A 24,455-nucleotide genomic window follows, 5' to 3' on the forward strand; every position below is an offset into this window, starting at 1 on the left:
AAGTCCACAGTTGATCAAATATTGACATTACGGCAGATCCTGGAAAAAACTCAAGAGCACCAAATCGACACCCACCATCTTTTCATCGATTTCAAGGCCGCATATGACAGCATCTACAGGGACGAGCTGTATAGAGCCATGTCTAGTTTTGGCATCCCTGCCAAACTCGTCCGTGCAGGATGACCATGGAGAATTCACGCTGCTCCATAAAGGTTGGAAACAACTTAACAGAACCTTTTGATGTCAAAAAAGGTTTTTAGACAAGGTGATGCGCTGTCATGCGATTTTTTTAACATCGTGCTTGAAAGAATAGTGCAGAGCTCACACGTCAACATTAGAGGCACTATCTTTCAAAAGTCTGTCCAATTACTGGCATATGCTGATGACATTGACATAATCGGAAGAACTCAGCGTGATGTCAATGGGGCTTTTGTGAGTATTGAGGCAGAGGCGGCAAAAATGGGTTTAACGGTTAATGAGGGCAAAACAAAGTACATGCTGTCGTCTAGAAAGGACATACAACACCGACGTTTTGGTCAAAACGTCACAATCGACAGACGTACCTTTGAGGTAGTCAAGGACTTCGTCTACCTAGGCTCCGCTGTAAACGCAGAAAACAACACCAGCACTGAGATCAAACGCAGAATAACTCTTGCTAACCGCTGTTTCTTTGGACTAAGAAAGCAATTGAGTAGTAATGTCCTCTCTCGAGGGACCAAAGTGTTGCTATATAAGACCCTTATCATCCCCGTCCTGCTATACGGTGCAGAAGCATGGACCATGACAAAAGCGGATGAAAGCACCTTGGGTCGCTTCGAGAGAAAAGTTCTTCGTGTGATCTACGGTCCCGTATGCATCGAAGGGGAGTGGAGGAGAAGATGGAACGACGAACTGTACGGGCTGTACAGCGACGTAGACTTAGCAAGAAGAGTAAAAGTCCAACGACTAAGATGGCTGGGTCACGTAGAGCGCATGGAAACCAATGCTCCGGCCCGGAAAGTCTTCGAATCCGCACCCACAGGACAGCGCAGTAGAGGAAGACCGCGGATCAGGTGGCGCGCACAAGTGGAAGGTGACCTCACCCAACTTGGAGCGCGAAACTGGAGACATCTAGCTAGGGACCGAGCTAGATGGAGAAGTTTGTTGGGTGAGGCCCTAGTTCACACAGGACTGTAGCGCCACCTTAAGTAAGTAAGTAAGCATAAAGTGATTTGCATAAATTAGTTTTTTTAGTAAAAAAAGTTAATTTTAGTTTAATTTTCTAAATGAATCAAAAAAAAAATAAATTTTAATTAATTAAAAGTGCATATATACATACATATATATATATATATCAGTATCTCTGCGTGTATTCATATGCGTACACAGATATATATATACATATACTTATAATTGAATTTATAGTAATAATTTTGCTATAGCAATTTTTCAAAAAAAAAGTGGTGGTAATTTTTGTATGATTTAAAAAAAAAAAAAAAGAAGTGCATATTGCCCATCAGAACCGCCAGGATTCATCGAGGAAGTGGCCACTACGTCGAGAATTTTGGGGTAAGTTTTTCATGTAGTTGATGTATAAATTGACATATATATATATATCATTCAAGCGTTGCCCCCTTTTGCATTTTTAAATTATTCTTGTTTTAAATTATTAAAAGCATATTTTTTTTTTATTGGTTTTAATATAATGATAATAACCTGAATTGTAATTAAAATAAGTCTACCAAATGGATTTATTATATTATATGCAACATACATAAAAAGATGAAATTTTAATTTGAATTAAAAAGGGGGAGATGAGGAAGTGAAGATGAAAAGGTAGGAAGGAGGAAAAGAGGAGGTGAATAAAAGGGGTTGTTTAGCGAGAAAGCAACCAGGTAGGGTGGGTAGAGAGCATCTCGCGCATCACTACCAGCTAGATGCAAAGCCTGGCATATTTTTTTGCTAACGAGGAGGTCATCGAATCCACTCTTGAGCTAGCGAGGGATATTTTATGTGCCAGCAAGGACCTCATCGCAAGAAAACTCGTTACAAATATATAATGTTAATAAAGCCATTTACTTTCTCATTACATTTGTTTGTTTACTATATACAGGGTGTTATAATGAGGTGGGGAGGAAGAAAGAGGAAAAGGAAAAAGGAAGAAGAAAAGGAATCGGGAGCCATTGGCATAGAAGTAGGGTGCCATTTGTATTGATGTAAGACACAAAATCGCTGAAATTTCCCTATCACAATGAAACTTAGAAATTAAAAAAAAATAACGAGAACAAAATATTTAAATAAATGAATGTAATGAGAAAAAAAAGGTAAGAAAAAAAATGAATAAATAATTATATATATATAAAAATTAAATAATAGAAATTAAATAAAAATAGAACTATAGATATAAGAAAAAAATTAAATCAAATAATAATTTAAACAAAAAAAGCAAAAGAAGAGATTTAGGGCAAAAATCCTAGTATCGCCGAGTATGTAACGAAGGCATAGTACGTATGTATTGTACATATATATCAGCGGCGCGGCGCGGCGTCCTGTACGCTGTTCGCCCCGAGGTCATAATACCTATAACTCTAACCCGGGGAGTGGTATGTTACCTACATACATAGCTTAATTTCAAACTAACCGAAACTGGGTATCCCTAAAGTATGCAACAAAAAGAGGGCAAAACAGGTAGCAATCGTTGCAGATACGGAGGCGGTAAAGTGGAAATGTTGGTTAGGAAGCTTAGGTTGAGTAGAGTTTCTAAGGAGCAACATTTCCACTTTACAAGAAGGGACCAATCCGCGCTGATTAACAAGCGTGAGATAGAAACTGGAATTTGTGTGTTGGTGAAGTGGAAAAGCCAACAGGATAGGAGCTTTTCTCTAAAATATGAAAATATAGTAACCTGAGAGAAACATCCTCAAATAAAGAATAGTCGGTCATATGACCAAAATTAAATTTCTGAATAATATAAGTTAAATACTCTTATTATTTTTGGTTAAATAAAAGTTAATGTTTTTTTTTACGGAAATTTCTTTTTTAAAAAAATTACATTGGGTGTGCCAGGAACAAAAAGGGAATAAATTATCGAACAATCAAGCTCCCGAAAGGTATCCTAAAGGATATACATAATATTGAAGTTCAACAAGGTTTTCCTGAAAAAGGATACAATTATAAATAATCTCAGCAGGATTGCGCGGCCGGACTCATCATCAGCATTCAGAACACTCGAGCTATAGAAGCCCGGTAGACTAGAGTGTCTATTCGCCGACAAAAAGCCCCGCAGTTAAACCTACTTCAATTCGGAACCCATCATTAATACACATATTTTTTTTTAAAGTTTAACTATTTTTTTTTTATTTAACAACTTTCATTTTAAATTAAATTTGTGGTGAAAATATCGTTATTCAAATACGAAAATCTTTTGATTAGATACGTTCCGCGAAACGTAATATAAAATTAGTTTAATTTACTTTGTTTGAAGTTAGTTAAAAGTGAACAATTTCGTACATACATATATTAACCATATAAAACATTCATCGACCCAGCCTACCAGGAGCAGTGGCGACTGCAGCAGAAGAACGGGTAAGTCGGTTTTACTTCCTTTTTAATACATAATACGTATAAGCAAATAAAAGCGAAAGTGTTCCTACAAAAAAAAGCTATACATATAACTTCAAATAAAGAGGGGGGTTTCGCAAAAGGGGGAGTTGAGTTTTCAAAAGAACAAAGAAGTTTAAGAGATCTTGAAGATCCAATTTTTTTAATAAAATCGAAGACGATTCTTATCGAATCAATTAGATTTCACTTAAAATTAATTTAGCTTGTAAAATAAATTAAAATTTTGGTGTGATGAATTAATTTTTTTTTGTAAAATTTAAATTTAATTTTTGCTACATGTATATATTATAAATTAAAATTAAAGCCTTTTAAAATTTAAATATTTTGATAAAATATAAAGAAACAAAATGGATTTTTTATGAAACCTAAAACAATCAAGATGATGAGAGAGTGAGAGGGAAATTGGGAAGAAGTGGTAAGGAGAAAAAGCCGAGGAATGGGGTTGTTCTTAGCGAGGAAGACAACCAGGTAGGGAGGGTTTAAGATAAATATCTCGCGCATCACTACCACCGGGATGCTAGACTGGTTTTATTTTTTTGTGATGAGTCCTGGGTCGAAGAACCTTTGAAACCGCTGAGCTACGGGTTTAATTAAGACAGTCACGACGCCACACAGGCAGAGCGGCTCGTTACAGGTAGGAATCCCAGAGGCCAAAGCTAAGTAGCATTTTTTTCGTCTTCTCTAGTCTTAAGTTTTTATTCCACAGTTATGGATCTATAAACACTGGGACGAGCGAACGATGGACGAACCGACGGCATAACCCCACACAAAAACAAAGTATCAAATGAAGGACGAGGAAGAGGAATGGAATATCTGGTTTATAAATAGTTTTTCTAACCACATTTTTCTCTTTCAGTAGCAGTCACAACAGTGTCCCATAAGTATGTGATGAATGGTCAAGTCATGGCCTACCAGAATTTGGTAACTTGTCTATACCGCCTCCCTACGGGTTTCGAGTAACGGTTTTTCAATCACCCTGTCCACAATTGATTTTTGTTTTTACTAAACGTTAATATTTTACAATTTTGAATAAACATTCAATAGGTAAAATCATTTACTTTTCAAACTAAATTTTTTAAATCGAAATTTAAAATAGTTTTATTAAAAAAAATCATATCACAATACTGGTTATTGATTTTAAAAACTTGATCTTTTAGCTTTTTAAATAAGTATAATACATCACAAAGCTGGCTTTGGTTCAAAAGTTATAAGCATTTTAATTTAATAAGTCACGATTTAAAAAAAAAATATAAAAAGGAAAAATGTTTTTCTGAATATGATTTAAACTATAAATATTTTGCAAAATAGTGCCGAAAATTGAAATTTTGTAAATCCAAAAATATTGAATGTTTATTAAAAATTGTTAAATATTAACGTATAGTAGAAGCAAAAATCTGTTAAAGCTAGATAAATCACTTAACAAAATATGTTACTTTGTAGTTTATATGTAACTCTGAGTACTCGTAGTTATTTTATTATGAGTTAATCAATTAGAATAATTATATTTTATTATCAAATGAATACTTGAAGCTGCATTAACGTTTTCCTTAAATAAATATATATATACATATATTGTTTCTTTGTAAGATTGCCTTTCATTTATATAATCCTTATCAGGTTATGGGCCCGAGTATCGTGTAAACTGCATTAGAAGAAAATGGCATCCAATGATTTGAAGGTATCTGTAGACAAGCTTGAAGGCCCTAGCGATTGGGCGAAATGGAAATGCAAATGGGTATACTTATTCGTGCATATGATCTCAAGGGGATCGAAAGCGGAAGAAAAGAAAAAACAAAACGATTGGTTAAAACAAGACGCAAAAGCTGCTGGCTGGATTGCTGCATCGCTTAACTCACCGATCGCAGACATTGTCTTAACATGTGAATATTCCAAGGACATTTGGGTTAAATTATGCGCTCGTTTCGAAAGAAAGAAAAGGCAAATAATAAACTGGAAATTTTTTGACACAAGATCAATGGTATTGTGACAGTGGTGCTTCGACACATATTACACCAAACAAATCGCACTTTAAAAGGTACATGCGATTTGATGTACCTAAAGTAATTTGTTTAGGTAAGCAAGGTGTCACGAAGGGATGTGGAAAGAAGCAACTTTGATGCAAGAATGGTACGTCCCTGAAGCAAGTGCACAGTTGTTTTCTGTGAAGGCTGCTGCTCGAAATGGTTGTACAACAACAATGAATGATCGAACTGTTACAATTCAAAACACTTCTAGTGGTGCAGTAATAGCAGAGGGGTACCTTAAAGATGAGCTCTATGTTTTGAAAATACTAGTTGAGAAACCATCAGAGCTTGTACAGGTATACATGTCAAAAGCTTCAGAAATACCGGCTTCTTCAAGTATACCACGAACGATTTGCTCACCAGAATAAACGCCATGTTAAGAGAGTTCTTGTCAAGATGAATATTAGTTTTATCGAAAGTGTTGAAGAGTTCTGTGATGGATGTGCAGCTGGTAAAATGCATCGACTTTCTTTCAAGTCCAGAAGTGATCGGTCAGTTACTGTTGGTGAGTTAATCCATGCAGATGTTCTAGGCCTGATTGAAACAACATCAGTAGGAGGTACCCCATGTTATGTTTGTTTCAAAGATTATTTCAGCAAGTTTCGTAGGCTCTTCTTTTTGAAGCACAAGAGCGAGGTATGTAAATCACTTGAAACATTCTTGAATGAAAAAAAACTAACGGACACATGGCCAAAAGTTGAGATGTGATGAAGGAAGAAAGTTTGACAATAAAGACGTACGAATATTGCTGTCAAAATTCGGCATAAGGCAATATATTGGACCCCTTATACACCACAACAAAATGGAGCAGCAGAACGTGAAAATCGAGCAGTTGTGGAAGCAGCTAGAAGTATGAGAGTCGCCAGTAAGTTGCCAAAATGTCTATGGGCTGAGGCATGTAATACAGCAGCATATGTATTGAACCGTTCAGGACCGACAACAATCGAAAACAAGGTTTCATATGAATTATGGTATGGAAAAGAAGTGGGAACTCTAAGCCAATTACGCATATTTGGCACTGGATGTTATGTACACATACCTTCGTAAAAAAATTGATGAAAAGGCTATGTATGGAAGATTTGTTGAGTATGTCAACATAAAAGATGCATATCGCGTGTGGATTCCAAACCTAAAGAAAATTGTCTGCAGTCACAACGTAATTTTCAAGCCAGAAATGGTCTGCAATGCGAAACCTGAAGATACATTCCTAGAAGACATTAAATCTAATGAAGACATTCCTGGTGCTGAAGAAAGTACTAGAAACAGAGTTAAGTTTGTTTTTCAGAATGTAAATGGGGAAGCAAATACTGAAGAAAATGCAGAAACATGTGTTGAGTTTGGCTCTCAGATTGAAGACAGTGAAAAATGTACCGAAGAAACTTTAAGTTCTGAAGAAATCAAGTTCAAGTTTTCAGAATGAAGAAAATGCTTCATTTTTCGATGCTGAAGATTTAATGGAAAACGAATTGAACATCAATAGAAGAGAACGAAAAAAGCCAAGTTCGATTACAGGTTGGGAGTATCTCATGTTTGCAGAGAAGGTGGTACTAGTAACCAGATAAAGCACTGTGGCTTTCAGCAATGGAAGATGAGTTATCATCTCTAAAAGAATATCAAGCATGGGAACTTGATGAACGACCTAAAAACGTCAAAGTAGTCCAAAATCGATGGGTATTTCGAGTGAAACACCCAGGAAACGATGGGAATAGGCGATACAAAGCACGACTTGTTGCAAAAGAGTATGTTCAACAAAAAGGTATCGATTACGATGAAACATTTAGTCCTGTAGCTTGTAACCAAAAGACTGAAAATTCAACAATTTGACGTACTCTTGAGGAGGAAGTGTACTTAGAGCACCTTGAGGGATTTGAAGATGGAACTGGGCGAGTATGCCGATTAAAAGGTAGTTTGTATGGTCTTAAACAAGCTCCACGATGTTGGCATAAACGATTTTTGACCTTTATGAAGAAAGCAGGACTGAAAAATAGCACGCTGATCCATGTCTGTTTTATCGAAGTAATAGTGAAAATGTTCTCTATGTACCGATTTATGTTGACGATGGACTAGTTCTTGGAAATAACGAAGATAAAATTCAAAATTTTATGTTTGCACTCAAAAATGAATTCAAAATTACATTTGGAACTCTTGAAAATTTTTCGGCATGAAGATAAAAATTGAAAATGATGGTTCAATTAGGTAAGCCAAGAAAAAAAATATACAAAACGAATCATGGATCGTTTCAGAATGGATGAATGTAATCCAGTTTTGACTCCAGCTGGTCGGGAGGAAGAAAATTCAAAATTTGAATATTTAAAAGAACAAGTTCCATACCGTGAAGCTGTTGGGAGCTTGATGTATCTGGCAACAGCAACTCGACCAGACATCGCTTTTGCAGTAAGTTCTGCAGCAAGGAAAATGGAAAATCCTAGCAAAGATGACTGGAATAGCGTTAAAAGAATTGTTCTTTATCTCCGTAGTACTACCGGCTTATGTTTAAGATACCAATTAAAAGTTAAAAATTTACAGTGATGCTGATTATGCAGGCAAAACTTCAAAACCTGATGTTCAACTACTGTAGTAATTTCATTGTTTGCTGGTGGTGTTGTATCATGGACGAGTCAGCTCAAAATAACTGTAGCCTTATCAACAACGGAAGCAGAAATTATGGCTGCAAGTGAAGGACAGAAGGAAGCTATGTGGCTGAAACGTCTTTTGCAAGAACTAACAGGACACAAAGAACTGGCACCAATATTATATGTCGGTAGTGCAAGTGCTGTAAAGCTAGGAAAGAATCCCGATTTTCACAAAAACCAAGCATATTGAGGTTCGCTATTTTTATGCTCATGATTTTAAATCATATTTTTATTAAATAAAAAAAAATTGATTTAAGATTGGAGCATATTGCAGGAGTTGACCAGTTAGCAGATTTATTGACAAAACCACTTGAACGCGTACGATATCAAATACTATTAAAGAAAATAGGTATCTTCCAATTATAATTTGATTCAATACAACTTCGTTTTGTGTTCGTGGAGAAAGTGTTAAAGGTAGATAAATCACTTACTTTGTAGACTATATATAACTCTAAGTAGTTATTTTATTATGAGTTAATCAATTAAAAAAATTATTATTTATTATCAAATGAATACTTGAAACTGCAGGAAAGTTTTCCTTAAATAAATAAATATGTATATTGTTTCTTTGTAAGATTGCCTTTCATTTACCCGAAAACCGTTGGGATGTGGTATATACAAGTTACCAAATTCTGGTAGCTCATGACTTGACCATTCATCACATACAGTTTGGACCATTACTTATGGGACACTCTGTATAACGTAAGACTATCTTACGATCACTTTGGTTTAATTTCTAAGGAAATTTGTCGGGATTATTTTTACCCATAACACCTAGTAAACGCATTCAAATAATATACCAATTAATTGCAAATACCTTTACAATATTTAGAACCTGCTTGGTTCATGTGACTCTAAACGACTGTATGTTTTATTTATATATACACATTTAAATAGTCTTTTTAATATTCATAAATAAATATTCCTGTAACATTTAAATATATTCAGATATATTCATCGGTGCACACGGGTAATGAGAGAATAATTACAATTGTATTAAATATACGAATATTTTTCTGGGCTTTTCTAAGTGTTGTTTAAAAAAACTTAAATACTTTAAAATTCACTTACTTCTTAGATGAATTCAAAGTTATTTAGTTAGACAAAAACACGTCAGATTTTGTAATTTGTTGTCAAACAACATAACAAATTTCATCAATCAATGATTTACCTAAATGTATTTTATATTCAGAATACATATTGTATTAAATCTCTATTAAATACTATTAGTACTTAATTTCATCTTGAAAATATTGTTTTGATAAGTGGAAATATAGTTTCCCGTCTTCTTTTTTGTTCGCTGTAATGTTTGCAATGAAAACATTAAGTTACATTAACTTTCCAAATGTTTCGGCAGGGATTGTTTTCTTCATGGGAACTTTATTAACAAGGAATACAAATAATCTTAGTTAGATTAATGGGATACAAAGACAATTAAGTTTGCTCACTCAAGCAAAATAGAAAACAAATTAATAATCAAAACATTTATGTATGTAAATTATAAATAAAATTATAAATATAATTAGCACTTCGGAGTATGAAGTTAAGTCTGAATTGAATAGAACACAAATTACATTTGAGAAGAAAAAAAAAAGAGCAACAGTCATCAGAGATGATTTTGTGTGTCTTGTTTTCGGTTCATGTTGTTTTTGTTATTGAGAATATGTAATGATTCTAACGTGTATCGTTTCGAAACATGTTTCTCTGTCTGCAGAACTTCCAAGACTTCAAAGTTTGGAGATCGACCACTTTCAATGCTGTGACTGGCCAGGGCTCTCTTTTCAGAATTTTGAAGTCTTATGTACGTCGGATTTGTGATCAGAGAGCCGTTGTCTAAGAATTTGTTTCGTGGCCTCAATACATCACAATGTGCACGGTTTATTTGATTTACCTTTGCATGTAATTTTGGAGATCACATCTGTTTGTTTGTCCTTATAAGGTTTGTTTTGAGTTTAGTAAAACATTGGTCAAGGGTTTTGTTTGATTTGAAAGCAAGGCGAGCCCCTGTCAATTTTGGTCGGGAGAAAGGATGTCCGATCAATAGAACTTTAATTTTATTGGACCAATTCTCAAAAGGGTTCTTCTTAATTACGGTAACTGCAGAGGATGATCTTTTTGTCGTTTTATGTGAAAATCTGAAGGCTTTCGTCAATAATCTCATAGATCCATACCAGCGTAAATTCAAAGCAGAGAAGTCCACCATAGACCAAATATTCACATTACAGCAGATCTAGCAAACAAAAAAAAAACAATCTTTAAAACGATACCACATCTTCATCGATTTCAAAATAGTGTATGATAGAACATATGGAGCAAATTATAGAGCAATGTTAAATTTGTATATCCTTGGCGTTCGTTTGTGCAGAATGACGTTGGGGAATACACCTTTCTATTTAACGTCATTGCCCGACGATGGCGCCTTGGACTTTATCTACATAGGCAGCACCATAAGATCAGACAACGTCACCAGTCCAGAAATATTAAGGAGCAAAACTCTTGGTAATTGCAGCTTCTTTCGTTTTGGAATGCAAATGAGAAGTAAATCCCTTTCACGAGTAACTAGATTTTTATAAGAGGATTATAATCCCAGCTCTTAATATGCTTGGACCTTATATTTTTAAAAAGAATGAGTACGTTGCAAAATGTAGCATCATTAAGTATGCCAATTTCACCGGAAGACCTCTTTTATGTGTCAAAATCACGTTTTTACTTTTTTGTTTTGATTTTTTGTTTTTGAATTTGACCTGAAAAACACCTCAATGCTTGTGAATCTATACCTTTAAAATGCATTTAGATTCAGTCACAGTCGTTTAAGTATAAAGTGTCAAACATACAAATCTTAAGTTAACATTTTCGCTATTTAAAGGTTAAAAAGGTTGTAGTGGGGCTTGAAATTTGGTCTGCAAAGAAACTATTACGTGGTTTATTATAAAACGAATTGAGAGAAGAAAGGCGTAATCACTTAAATAAAGACGTTTTTAGAAATCATTAAAAATTTGTTCATAACACTTAATTAAATTAATACGGACTTCACATAAAAAGGTAGTTTTGGTTAAAAAAAAATATAATGTGTTGGTCAAAGTTCAAAGGCTTCGTCCTTTCCATTTCGACTAGTCTTAAAACAAATCGTGTTTCATTTCAAATATTCTCTCCCTTGGACTACTTCTGTAAACAATCAGGTCTACCCAGGCAAGGTAAAAAGTATACCTATTTTACAGATAACTTGGCTACGGTCAATTTTGTAACACATCTGAGTCCAATTTCCTCATCACGGGCATGAGGATAAATATTTTTGTATGACTTATGACCTGACCTTTTGCCACTGGATGTCTTTAGAACGCAAAGCTTTATATTAATATAAAAGCAGCAAATATAAAATATATATGTACATACACACTTATCTTTCATAATTGTTTGTTTATAAAAGCTATTCAATTCAAAATTCCATACAATTTATTGATATTATTTGCTTGCCTTTTTCATTAATTCTTTTCTATCATATCTCCTTTCAAAATCCTTCATACGATTCAGTTTCCTCCTTGTAATATCATAAGTTTTTGTTTTTTCCATACTTTAACAATAATTTTACAAATGTATCATATAAAATAAAAGTAAACAAATTTCGGTTTAATTTTGACAAGATAAAACGGTTTTTTAGTTTCACTAAATAATAAAATTAAATTACACTTTATGGGAATCATAAACAGAGTAGAATAGAATCTTAGAATAAAAAATCTCGTTTAAGCATTTCAGTTTGACTACTATGTCCGAAGGACTAAATTTGAGTTAGTGTGTGTAAAATAATGCAAAACCTAAAATCATTTTCGCATTTCGTTCTCGGACCAATCACATTGTTTTATTTTGCAAGTGCCATGAGCGCGTTCAAAAACAATTCAATCCTATCCATCCGAATCTAAGTGTTGGCATGGGGTGCTTTCATAAATGCATAGTTGCGAAAGTCTGACGAATGCATAGTTTTCATAAATGCAAATGATAAATGTCAGATGTTCATAAAAGCAAAAAGCAAATATTTGCAGCGCAAATGTGCAACTAAAAAAACTCACATGCAATCTGAATTTCTTTCTCAATAAAAGAGACCGGTATATGGTAAACACGATTTTCTTTCCTTTATTATTGAAACTGTCAAATTCTTTTCCTTGAAAATTCAAATTTCAATTGAAAACAGTAAACGGCATCACAAACTTGTTCTGGCTCAATAAAGGTAAATGTTTGCTAAAAATTAAAAGATTGTTCTGAAAATTGAATTTTATTAAAGGATGGATGATAAAGTGCGGCAACATAAATATATTCAACTTATGTTGGAAACGAGGCTACAAATGGAAAAGGAGTTTGCCGATGGGAAAAAAAAGAAAAATGTGCTATGGAACACTGTCAACCGATGAAAGTTTTCCTTTAAGCCCGAAATCTTTCGTTTAAATTGTCCCTTTTTTCTTTTTGATAAAATAAAAGTGATTAATTGATGTCTCTTAAGATTCCTTTTTCTGAGAAAATCAATGCCATGGTTTCGATTAATCCGATTTTAACAATATTCACTTATTATTATTGAAAAAACTTTTTGTTGTCCATTATATATTTAATAATTTCAGAATTTGACTGCTACGGGACTGTCGAGGTAAAATAGTACTCATACATGATATACACAGTTTTGAAAGTATTATAATGAAATTTAATACAAATTAGTAAAACACTCTTAAGATTTAATAATGATTACTTAAAATCACTTAGTAGGTTAGGTTAAAGTGTCTGTTGGTTGGAAAGTCCAACACACTTAGACCAAAGTATGATTCCTTGTGATACCACATGGATCAGTTGATCGGCTTAACTCGTCGTACCAATTGGAGCTCGGAATGAAGCGTAGGAGACAAATAATGTCAGAATTTTTTTAGATCGCTAATGTGCAATCTACTCAGAGAGATTAATTGTTTTGAGCGCCTGGCTCTAAGATTAGGCCAATTTAGTTTTGTCGCTAAACAGGTGGTGGTGTTATTCCACCTGAAGTTCGTTTTCTCTATGGTATCTTGCTTTAGCACGAGTTTACATGTAGCTAAGGGGATACCTATGCTAGCATTGTGAGCCAGCAGAGATAATGTTGTTCTGCTTTTTGAATGTTTTGGCAGCTTTGCAATTTTCTGGAATGTCTCTATGGCCCGGCACCCAGAAAAGGTGAATGTTGAGTTGTGTAGTGTTGCGAGGCAAGAGGAGGTGTGGAGGTGGGTGAAGTGGAAGGGTAGGATAAGGATGAGGTAGGAAAAAGAGGTAGGAAGATTTGGGAATAGGTTAGGTGGGATTGTTGAGATCCGGGGGACGCGGCCTGCTTGCGGTGCACGGCGTCAGCTCGTCGGACGGGGGGGGGATCTTGCCCCCGAAACTCAACCTCGCCTGCAGACAAAAACATATATCAGGCCAAGGAATGAGGAAAAGGAAGGAAACATAAACGGACGGACTATTGGCACATCAGGGCACTGCGGATGTTAGTGCAGTGAGGCCATTACCCACCCTACCTTTAGGTATCCGTGGCCAGTTTTGGATACCCCCAAGATTGTTGGTCGATGATCGGGTTCAGGTCATCCTAGGTCCATAACCACTCCGCTACCCTCGACACCCCTGAAAAAAATAAGACTCAAGCTTTCATGGTTTCGCTTGGGCGAAACATAAAAAAACTTTGTAGCTCTATTGCCGGCGTTTCAGTCGGAAGTTTTATTTTTATTTAATTGACAGCTTAATCATCAGATTTACAAACAAAATAAATTAACAAAAAAATTAACATAAAAAAAACAAGAAAAAAAACTGGTAACAAAAAAAAGCCGGGTTGGTAGTCCTACGTCTTTATTTGTTTCTACCTTTGCGTAGAAGTGCCTTTTTTTTGGTATTTGATTACGGAGCGAATGCGACCGATTAACGGAGCCCTAATTCCCTACCCCTAAAGAGCTCGCAGGAGGTATCTTTTAGGACCCTATACAACAAAAAATTTACGGGACCGAACACGAAATTAACACCAACCGTTTCTTTTCGCACCTCACAATAAAAAAGATACAAAAAAGATTATGGAATTAAACAAAAAAATTAACTTCCACGCCGATAAATTAATTTGGTAAATTTCAAAAAAAACTTAAATATAGGACAATCACAAACACAAAAAGATCCACCGGTTAGGTACGAAGAAATATATGATATGGAGATGTACGCATATGTTGTGGGCCAAATTTACTTTCTTTATAGTTCCATAATTTATAAATTGATTGTTTTGTTTTCTTCTCAATTTGGTTCCCGTATAAATTTCCTTTTCTTTCAAGTTTTCTTTTTTTTTAAATTTCCTTTAATTTCAGATTTTTCTTCATTGTTTTTTTTTCAGTTTTTAAATTTTATTTAATTTCAACTTTGTATTCTAAAATTTTTTTTGAATTTTATTTAATTTCAAATTTTTCCTGTTTTTGAATTTTATTAAATTTCAAAAATTTTGTTTTTTTTTTTGGGCGGCGGCCCCGCTCTCCATGATTTAATTCGGGCCGCCGGGAATCAAACTATTACAAAAAAAAAATAATCCTAAGTAAATTCCTATTCTTCGCTAAATTAACAGACTCACCACCTTTACTTGTTGTTTGCTGAGTTCCTTTATCCAAAATTGTTGGCACCAATTAACATTTCACTTATTTCACTTTCTTAAATATCTTTTCTTTCCTATAAAGAATACATTTTTATACATATTTGCGTTTAAAACAAATTAATTAAAAAAAAACTAACTATTTTAGAATCTGGTGGTCCAACTGTTTCTTTTTTAATATTTGAATTTAATTTTACCACTATCACTCACTTTTTATTCCACTGTGTGGTAGATGGCCAAATGAGGGAGGGCAGAAATTATCATCCCACAAACACCGGCAAAAAAAAATATTCGGATGATGTATTCTATCTCTAACAGGAACACATCATCCGATCCACCTATCCATACATATACCCTCAACCAACATCATCACACTCAAATAGTGGGAAACCACTTAGGTATTAGAACACTTCCAACAGAATAGGGGTATCAGTGTCCCAAGAACTAAGGGTGTGTTCCACGGTCGAAATCGGAGAGACCTGTAACACAGAACCACATGAAACCAGAACATTTAAAAAAAAAATCCATACACATAATAACAACGTAACCACAAAACGTATAAATACGAACCACCTAACCACTGCAATGACATGCATTAACCGTCAGTACTGAAAACTAAACATAAAACAAAGTTTCCTTCACATGCAACTTAACAATTCAACCAACTTAAAGCCTAGTACATACTTGTGAACCATCTCGTGAACCCATACAAATTTCAGTTTTTGATTCACTCGTGAACTTGCTTGTGAAGCTGAGTGGAGAACAAAGTGGAGAGTTTTCGTTCACGGGCAATTCACGTGCAAAATGTACGGGAACTGTTGGTGAAGCTTTGACATTTGGATTTATGTCTTCATTAGAGTGTTTTTGAAACGTCAAATGTTCACAACGTGTACTCACAAGTGTGTACCAGTGAGCAATGTCAAAAGTTCACTTTCTCCACTGGCGAACGTTCACTTCACGAGGAAGTATGTACTAGGCTTAAACAACAATACACCAAACCCAGATCTCTTCCGGAACGCACCCATTGCTTTCCCATGGAATTTCTCTCCACTGAGTTATGGAGAGTTTCCATGGAGACCAACAATGAGGCAAGTGACAGCTACATCACAAAATAAACAACATCCAACAAGTCAACAACTTTTGGGTAAGTATGAAATTTATTTGTTTTTTTATTTAACTATTCTTTTTTATTTTATTATCTTAGGATTGAGGATGCGGTTAACGGAAGGCATCCACAACAAAATTTGCTGTTTATTGAGATATACTCTCAATAAAAAGCAAAAAACAAGGATTCTGGATGCCTGGGAAATGGAATGGGATTCGGATGATGGCAAGGAACTGGAGGTACAAGGGATGCTGAGATGGGTGAGTGTTTGAATTACACAATTAGTTTTATTGGATTTTATTTGTTTGATTTTCCTTTCCTAGATTAATGGAGCTTTTTGATAATTGTGGGGAAAAACCCACGATTTAGGCCGGGCAAACTTTTGTACTACCATTAAGTAGAGGTTAGTATTAATTTTTTAAAATTAAGTCGGCTTCCATTTTGTTTTTTCTTTCTATAGTTATTTTTCCGTACCTTGGGAAGGTCAATGACCCTAACAATAACCAGCGTAGGTTGCCGACCTACCTCAACGTTAGTCAAAGGAAAAACGAATTACTTTTTATTTATAATTAGTAATTATTCAACTAGACACCTGAAATTACACATATATACATAACTATCTACACATTTAACAATTAGCATTCCTTTTTCAGGATTTTTGCCGAAACCCCTATCTGCTGGAGCGTCTGGTGTACCAAGGTTAAGGATGCTGGGAGGTACACTTCTAGATATGTGGATCGGAGGTGCTCGTCAGAGATTTGCGAGAAAAACCGAGCTAGTACCTATGTCCTTTATTAAGCCTAAAGTGTATACAAAAAAACTATCTATATTTAATTGGGAGTACCTACTAATTTGAATGTATTCTGTTTTTCAGGAATCCTGCTATGCAACGAATCAACCATCTCTATCCGCCACCGCTAATACCTCCAACGTTTAAGTGACCCTACACCATTTAATTAGTTATTGGTAAGTGATAGGAATATTTTTTTTATATAACTTTATTTTAAGTAGTTAAGTTATAGATACGATTAAAAAAGTATATATTAATAACTAAATAACTATATAAATAAATGAATAAATAAATAATTTAGGGATTTTGTAAATATCACAGATCGTAGTTTTCAATCATTGCGGATAGTATTTAAGTTAGAAAAAGTAGTACATTTAGTATCACAAGTTTTAAAAGATAAGTTACTTAAGCTAAAATAAAAAAGAAAATATAAATATCACAGATGAAGAAAATTTAAAGCTATCAGTCTTAGTAGGATTAATAATGTTAGTAAAATTATCACAGATGGGATGGTTAAACCATTTTATCACAGAAGAAGGAAATCTTAAAGGCTATTAGTCGTAGTAAAATTAAAAACATGAGTAAAAATATCACAGATGGGAGGATTGAACCATTTTATCACAGATGTTTAATAAAATAAGTTTAAATCCTAATAAATAAATAAGAACATTTAACATTAAGTAACATTTAGAACATAAGGCATGCAATGAATATAATAAATACATATATACTTAAAATATCCGTGTTTATGAAACAGTTCCAGGTACTTGTGGTTATAGGGTGTTTCGGTTTTTTCTTTTTCGAACTGTTGCTAAATAAATGTAATAAGTTATACTCACGGATAATTTAATAAATTAATAAATAACACACAGAAACGAGACGAGTAGCAACAATGATTAATAAGAAAAAAAAAGACTTGTATTCAAAACAAACAAACAAACGTGTTTTTGAAGCATTCTACTTATTGTTTTAAATCTTTGGCGTGATATATTCCAAGTCTTTTTCCGGTTAAGTTTTCTAACTCATACATTTGATTTCCTATTCGTTTAACTACGCGGCATTTAACATACTTGGGTGAGAGTTTCGCTGATAAACCTTTCGACGAATCGCTCATCACAAAATTTTTCCGATACACCTCTTGTCCGGGTGAAAATTGAACGTTTTTAGTACGGACATTATAAATTTTTGAGGATTTATCGTTGGCTTTAATTATGTTTTCGCGTATTTGATTTCGTATGCACTGCAATCGACCTTGTCGGGGAAGAGTTAACAGCTCGCTGTCGTCCAGCGCATGCAATTTCTTGGCAAGTTCATAACTGCTACCGTGCGTCATCATGTTAGTGCCGAATAATGCATAATAAGGTGACACACCGGTAGAGCTATGAACCGCGCTTCTTAACGCACACGCGATGTCGCTAAGGTGCGTATCCCAATACCTTTGATCGTCTTTTAGGTACGATCGAATAGCAGCCAACAAGGAGCGGTTCACCCTCTCCGACGCGTTCGATTGCGGTGCATAGTGAGCGGTTTTAAAATGCCTTATACCGTATTTAGTTATCATCGATTCGAATTCTTTGGATACAAATTGTTTTCCATTGTCGGAATGGATGATATTAGGTACTCCAAAAATGTTAAAGACGTCTTCTTTTAAAAATTTAATGACGCTTGAAGTACTTGCTTTTTGTAACGCTTTCAACAACACAAATTTGGACAAATGATCTAAGACAACAAACACGTATGCATTTCCTAATTTAGACCTTGGATACGGTCCTAAAAAGTCAATGTATATTTTTTCAAACGGACGATTACTACAATATGACGTAACAATAGGAGGACGAGATACTTGATTCGACGCTTTACTTTGTTTACACACACTACAATTGGAGACGTATTCACGAACATGCACGGTCATATTAGGCCAGTAGAAATAATTTCTAAGTTTAGCTAGGGTTTTTGCTATGCCGCCGTGTGCGGATTTAGGAGGATCATGAACCTTCTTTATAATTTCCTCGGTTAAACCTGATGGTACCCAAAGGAGCCAGGAATGTTCCCACATTTCTTCTTCGCCTAATTTTTTAAAAACTTTTTTATAAACATATCCGTCTTCGTATTTTAAGTCGGGAAGCTCATCTTTATTGTTGTAAACCGTCTCGATGAGGTCTAAATATTCATCGAAAAGGAATTCCGCTGACTTCAAGTCAATCAACGGGGCAACGTCCTCGATAGTCAGAGAGTCCACATGTACCCGAGAAAGAGTATCCGGTACTACGTGTTGACTCCCTTTACGGTGCTGTATGTCGAAGGTATAGGACTGTAACGAAAGACTCCACCTGGCAAGCTTGCCACTAAGGTCCTTCATACTCATCAGCCATTTAAGGCTGGAATGGTCGGTTATAATCGTAAAGTCCATACCCTCAACATACGGCCTGAATTTCTTCACAGCCATCACCGCGGCCATACACTCCTTCTCGGTGACACTGTAGTTTCTCTGACTTTTATTAAATTTTTGAGAGAAAAACGCGATCGGTACCTCCTCTCCTTCCTCGTCCAACTGAACCAGTACAGCACCGATCCCGGCGTCAGAGGCATCACATTGGATGTAAAATCTTTTTGTGAACTCCGGGCGCGAAAGAACCGGCGCTGAGATCAACACTTTCTTCAGGTTCTCGAATGCCATCAGCGCTTCATCCGTCATGAAGAACTTCTCGCTTCTCTTCTTCAGCAGGTCAGTCAAAGGAGCAGTCAAAGTTGAAAAGTCCTTTATGAACTTCCGATACCAGCCTGCCATTCCAAGCAGCCTGCGGATCTGCCTAGGGGTTTTCGGGATCGGGAAATCCACGATCGCCTCTACTTTCGCCGGATCCGTTTTAAATTTCCCACCACCAACTATGAAGCCCAAGTATTTTAACTCTTTGAAGCAAAACCTTGATTTCTTCATGTTGATGGTGAGATTGGCTTTACGTAAGCATTCGGCTACTTCGCTTAGCAGGCTGATATGGGTATCAAAATTCGGTGCCATGATAAGCAAGTCATCGAGGTACACAAAAACGAGCTCCCTAAGTCGTGCAGGAATCACCTTGTCCATCAACTGGCTCAACCGTTGAACTGCATTGCACAACCCAAACGGCATCACAGTGAACTGGTACAAGGGTCTTCCCGGTACCGCAAAGGCAGTCTTTTCTCTACTCTGTTTCTCCAGCGGAATTTGCCAAAAGGCCTCTTTGAGATCGATGCTACTCATATAAATCGCGTCGGGAAATCGGCTGGTGAGTCCTTCGATGTGAGGAAGAGGGTTCGCATTTTTCTTCGTCAGTGCGTTCACCTTACGGGAATCCAAACAGAGTCGGTTTTTGCCGGGTTTCCGTAAGAGTACTACTGGCGAACACCACGGGCTTTCACTCTCCTCAATCACACCGAGTTTCAGCATCCGATCCAACTCATCGTACAACAGTGTTTGTATCGCTGGAGAGACCGGGTAGTGACGCTGTTTCACAGGGAGAGCATCTCCTATATCGATGACATGCTCCATCATGGTAGTCTTTCCAAGACCATCGCGCTCAAAACTTAAAAATTTATCTTTGACAGCATCCAGCCTGGCCTGTTGATCCGAGGTTAACTGGTGAGCATTTGGAGAATCTGATTGTTCGTCAACCGAGATACTACTTATAATTCCCGGAGCTAACTGGAACACTCTCCAAAAGTCAACTCCAAGATAGATCTCCTGGTCCAAGCTGGGAACGAGGAAGAAGGTCAACATCTCTTCTTTATCCTTATATGTAACGCTAATGGAAATTTTGCCCACAATTGATTGTCTTTTTCCGTCAGCGGTCCTAACTCCTGAACTGAAAGGTGTAATAGGACAACCAAGTTGTTCAATCAACTGTTTGCAGTTTTTCCCTAATATGCTTACACTAGCACCGCTGTCTAGTAAGCCTAAAAATTCTCTCGAACCTATTTTAATTTTTGCATAAGGCCGAGGATCGGATTCTAAATTTAAAATGGTCGAAGATATCTTCTTCGAAGTTTCTTTACGGGCCTTGAATCTCGCCCTTGCCTTTAAGATATTTTTGGAAGGTGTGCTTATTGCACTGTTAAAAATTCTTGCCCGAGCTTTCTCGTATTCCTGAAGACGGACATGTAACGGTTTAATTTCATACAACTTTCTTTCTCTCACTTCATTTTTTATAATATCTCCTTTTTCTTCTCGCTTTAAAATTTTTATTTTCATCTCACCCTCTTGTAAGAGAGGGGTTTCCATCACTCCATCAGCGGAGGTGGAATTTTTAAAATCTATTGGGGGTTCTGATTTGGATTGGCACGCGATTCCGCCGTACCCTTCGCGTCCCGAGACCGGTTTCCCTGATTGCATCGTGGGCAACGTGGAGTTATTACGCCTTCTAGACCACACTTGTAGCAAAACACGTTTCGCACATCAGACTCACAATCAAAGTAAGTATGGCCCTGCACTCTGCAGTTCCAACATTCTAATTTTGTAGGGTCCGCGTATTTGCGAGGCGAAATTTTTGGTCGAGCCGTACCGAACTGATAAGCAGCAAGCTGTTCATCAGTCGGTTGGTACTCCTCTTCCAATTCCAGTTCGTTAACCGGATATTTGCCTGGTGGTTTAGCAAAGGTTTTTGGCAATTCCTTCCTCGGAAACGCCACTTCCGCATCCTTGCACGCAGTCCTCAGCTGATCCGAGGTAAAGATGGCCTGTGGGTAAACTTATTTCCCTATCCTTTCATTGAGATTTCTTTTCAGAATTCGGACCATCTCTACATCCGGTATTGGTACCCTTAACTGGAATTTCATCCTGTTTATGGCCATGAAGAAATCTTCACTACTCTCCCAGGAATGCTGCTTGCGATCCATGATGTCTCGAATTATCTCGAAGTCCGAGCGAGTATTCCTATACTGACGCAGCAAGGCATCCTTCAAAGCTGGCCAGTCATGACGGTAATTTGTCCTCTGAAACTGCCAGTACCACTCGGTAGCATTTCCTGAGAGAAGTAGATGAAAATCCCTTAACACTTCAGCCCATGCACATCTATGTTTGTTCCGCTGGATCTCAACCCGAAGAACAAAATCCTCAGCGGTCATAGTCGTTGGTTGGCCATCGAACTTCAAGCCCCATCTATCCAATCTTATTGGACCCTGGGGTCTCGGATGCTGAATTGGACCATAGTACTCCGGTTGGTAGCCGTATGGGTTAGGAGTTCGCATAGGGTAAGAGTTGACATAAGGATCTGACGGGATTTCCTCATACCCAGCGGGAAGATTACCTCTATCTTGAGGTCTTCTCGTCGGGTCAAGTATTCGGCGACTCGGTTGATTAACCGGTACAAAAGCGCTTCCACCCGGTTCAACTGGAGGATACTGCTGCACTGGTGGCTGGGTCGCCAGCACGGGTCTAGGCATCTGATCGGCAGAAGAATGATTTGTTGGCCCTATGTTTAAATTCCTAAGGAATTCACCAAGTTGATTTTGGATCTCACTCTTTAAGGTATTGGTCATTTCCCTTTGCATTACTTGGCGGGTAGTAGACAAACCCTCTACCATTGCCAAGTTAATATAAGCTTTTATGTCTTCTGGTAATAATCTTTTTTCCTTTGGTTTTATTACAGAAGGAGGCGGTCTTTGAACTAGGCTCTCTAAAATGTCCCTGGAACTACCTGAGCCAACTGCCTGGACTGATACTGGTCTATTACTAGTATCAGGTACAAAACCTGTCGCTGGTCGCACAGTATCGTTCATCGGCCCGATACTTTCCCTACTATGCATATTCTCCTCTCTCATCCCACTAAGTTGACTAAACGGGGGAGGAGAAACTGAATCGACTGTGCTATAGGTTTCATCGCGACCTAGAGGAATACTAGCCCTAGCTGGTTGGTTGGATTCAGCTCGGATTTGCCTATCAGAAATAAGAGGAGAATACATTATCTGCTGTCTAGAGGTATGGTCTAACCCTTGACTTGCCGACCTGGTTAATCTTGGTTGATTTATTTCAGCATTCCTTATAAGGCGGTTTATGCGCTCTTCCTCTTCTTTACTGGAGTAAGCCATCTTTTATTTGTTCAACACTCAATAAAGAAAATAGAAATACGAAAACAACAAAACAAAAGTTGTGAGTTTGCAACAAAAATAAGTACTTTATCTAAGAAACTGAATTTCTTCACTAATACTAAAAATTCTCTATTTAGAAAAACACCTATTGGTATTTGCAACCTACATGTATACAACTAATCTTACGAAAACGAAAATGTCAAAAAAAAAAATAAATAAATAATGTAACGATGAAAAAAAATGTAAATTTATAGAAACTAGAATAAGAAAAAAAAATGAAAAAGATAAATTGGAAAAACTAAATTAAGAAAAATAGATTAATCAAACAGAAAAAAAATGTAAACCTATCGAAAACTGTATACAAAAAATAAATAAATTAGAAAAAAACTGTAAACTTGAACTAAACAAACCCTAATATTGTAACAAAAAGATATATAAATAACAAAAAAAGTTTAATAAATAACCACAAAAAAATAATAAATAACTAAAGAAATTTTTAATAAATAACGAAAACTAGGAAATAAATAATGTAAACGAAAAAATTTAAGAAAAATATTGTAACTAAATAACTAATTTATCAAAACTGTACCTAAACTTACAAAAAAACTATAACTATATAACTGTAAATAAATAAGAAACTCAAAAAATAACTTGATCATTAAATTACTCACGAAAAATACTAAGAATCGATAAGAAAAAATAATAATAAGAATTGAAAAATGAAAAACGATAGATAACCTCTTAACAAATGTAATTCTAAAAAAAACTGTTTTAGAAAACTTTGTAAAGTTATCCTTATATTTGTATATCTTACCAAAAAAATTAAATTAGTCTTCTATTATGAAAACGAATTAACTTTATGAAATAAGAAAAATTATCAAAAGCAACTTAGAAAACAAAAAAAAAAATATCAAGAAAAATATAAAATTTCAATAATTTTGTAATAACTAACAAAAAAAATTAACGAAAAATCAAACCAAAAAATTCTGTAACAAATAACACACAAAAAAATTAACGAAAAATCCAATCAAAAAAAATCAGAATAACTTTGAAAAACGTACAAAAAAATAAATCAAAGAAAAATATGTAATAAACGTAAGAATATTAAACAAAAAGATTTAAGCGATTTCAACCCTTACTATTATAATTTCAGTTTTCCAAAAACTTGCGGGGTGCTTCAGGTAGCTTATGAGCGACATGGTACGACCTTACTGACGACATCGCTGCAAAGAAAGACTTCAGACGGACAGATTAAACTTCCATGTGACCATAATAGGATAGGAAAACTACTAAGAACACAAACAATTTACATGACAAAGTTTTCTCCTACCGTTCCCGCGATCCTAGACAGTCTCAAGGGACCTTGCTAGAAGACATGAAACGGTAGGATAAAACTTACAAAAATCTTGGAACGATGATGTCGGACTTCACGTCTTGGACATTCAATCGTCCAAGTAGAAAACAAGACTAGGAATAGAAAATTGAAAAATTAGAAAGAAAGAAAAGAAAAAAGTTAGGATGGGAATAGGTAAAAGACAAAACAAAAAATGCACAGACTGACCTTACTCAAGCTTTCGCAAAGGAACGTCGCGATACACCTAGGTTCGCCTGTGGCCTT

The 24,455-nt window shown here is 35.8% G+C and overlaps 1 protein-coding gene and 1 long non-coding RNA gene across 2 annotated transcripts in view; both read right to left on the reverse strand.

Moving 5' to 3' along the window:
* LOC129939922 (NAD-dependent protein deacetylase Sirt7) overlaps nucleotides 1-11,966 on the reverse strand; it is a 49,832-nt gene extending 37,866 nt beyond the window's left edge. The window contains exon 1 of the mRNA XM_056048105.1: nucleotides 11,732-11,966. Within this exon, the coding sequence (XP_055904080.1) occupies nucleotides 11,732-11,827 (96 nt within the window). The 5' untranslated portion in view covers nucleotides 11,828-11,966. The remainder of the gene's footprint in view (nucleotides 1-11,731) is intronic.
* Nucleotides 11,967-14,055: 2,089 nt separating this feature from the next.
* LOC129942286 (uncharacterized) lies at nucleotides 14,056-15,482 on the reverse strand. The gene is made up of 3 exons (XR_008781013.1): nucleotides 15,020-15,482; nucleotides 14,865-14,956; nucleotides 14,056-14,799 (listed from the first exon to the last, which is right to left on the reverse strand). It is a non-coding gene; the product is annotated as an uncharacterized LOC129942286 (long non-coding RNA).
* Between the last annotated feature and the right edge of the window lie 8,973 nt (nucleotides 15,483-24,455).

The sequence above is a fragment of the Eupeodes corollae genome, chromosome 1 (assembly GCF_945859685.1).
Source record: "Eupeodes corollae chromosome 1, idEupCoro1.1, whole genome shotgun sequence".
NCBI lineage: Eukaryota > Metazoa > Arthropoda > Insecta > Diptera > Syrphidae > Eupeodes > Eupeodes corollae.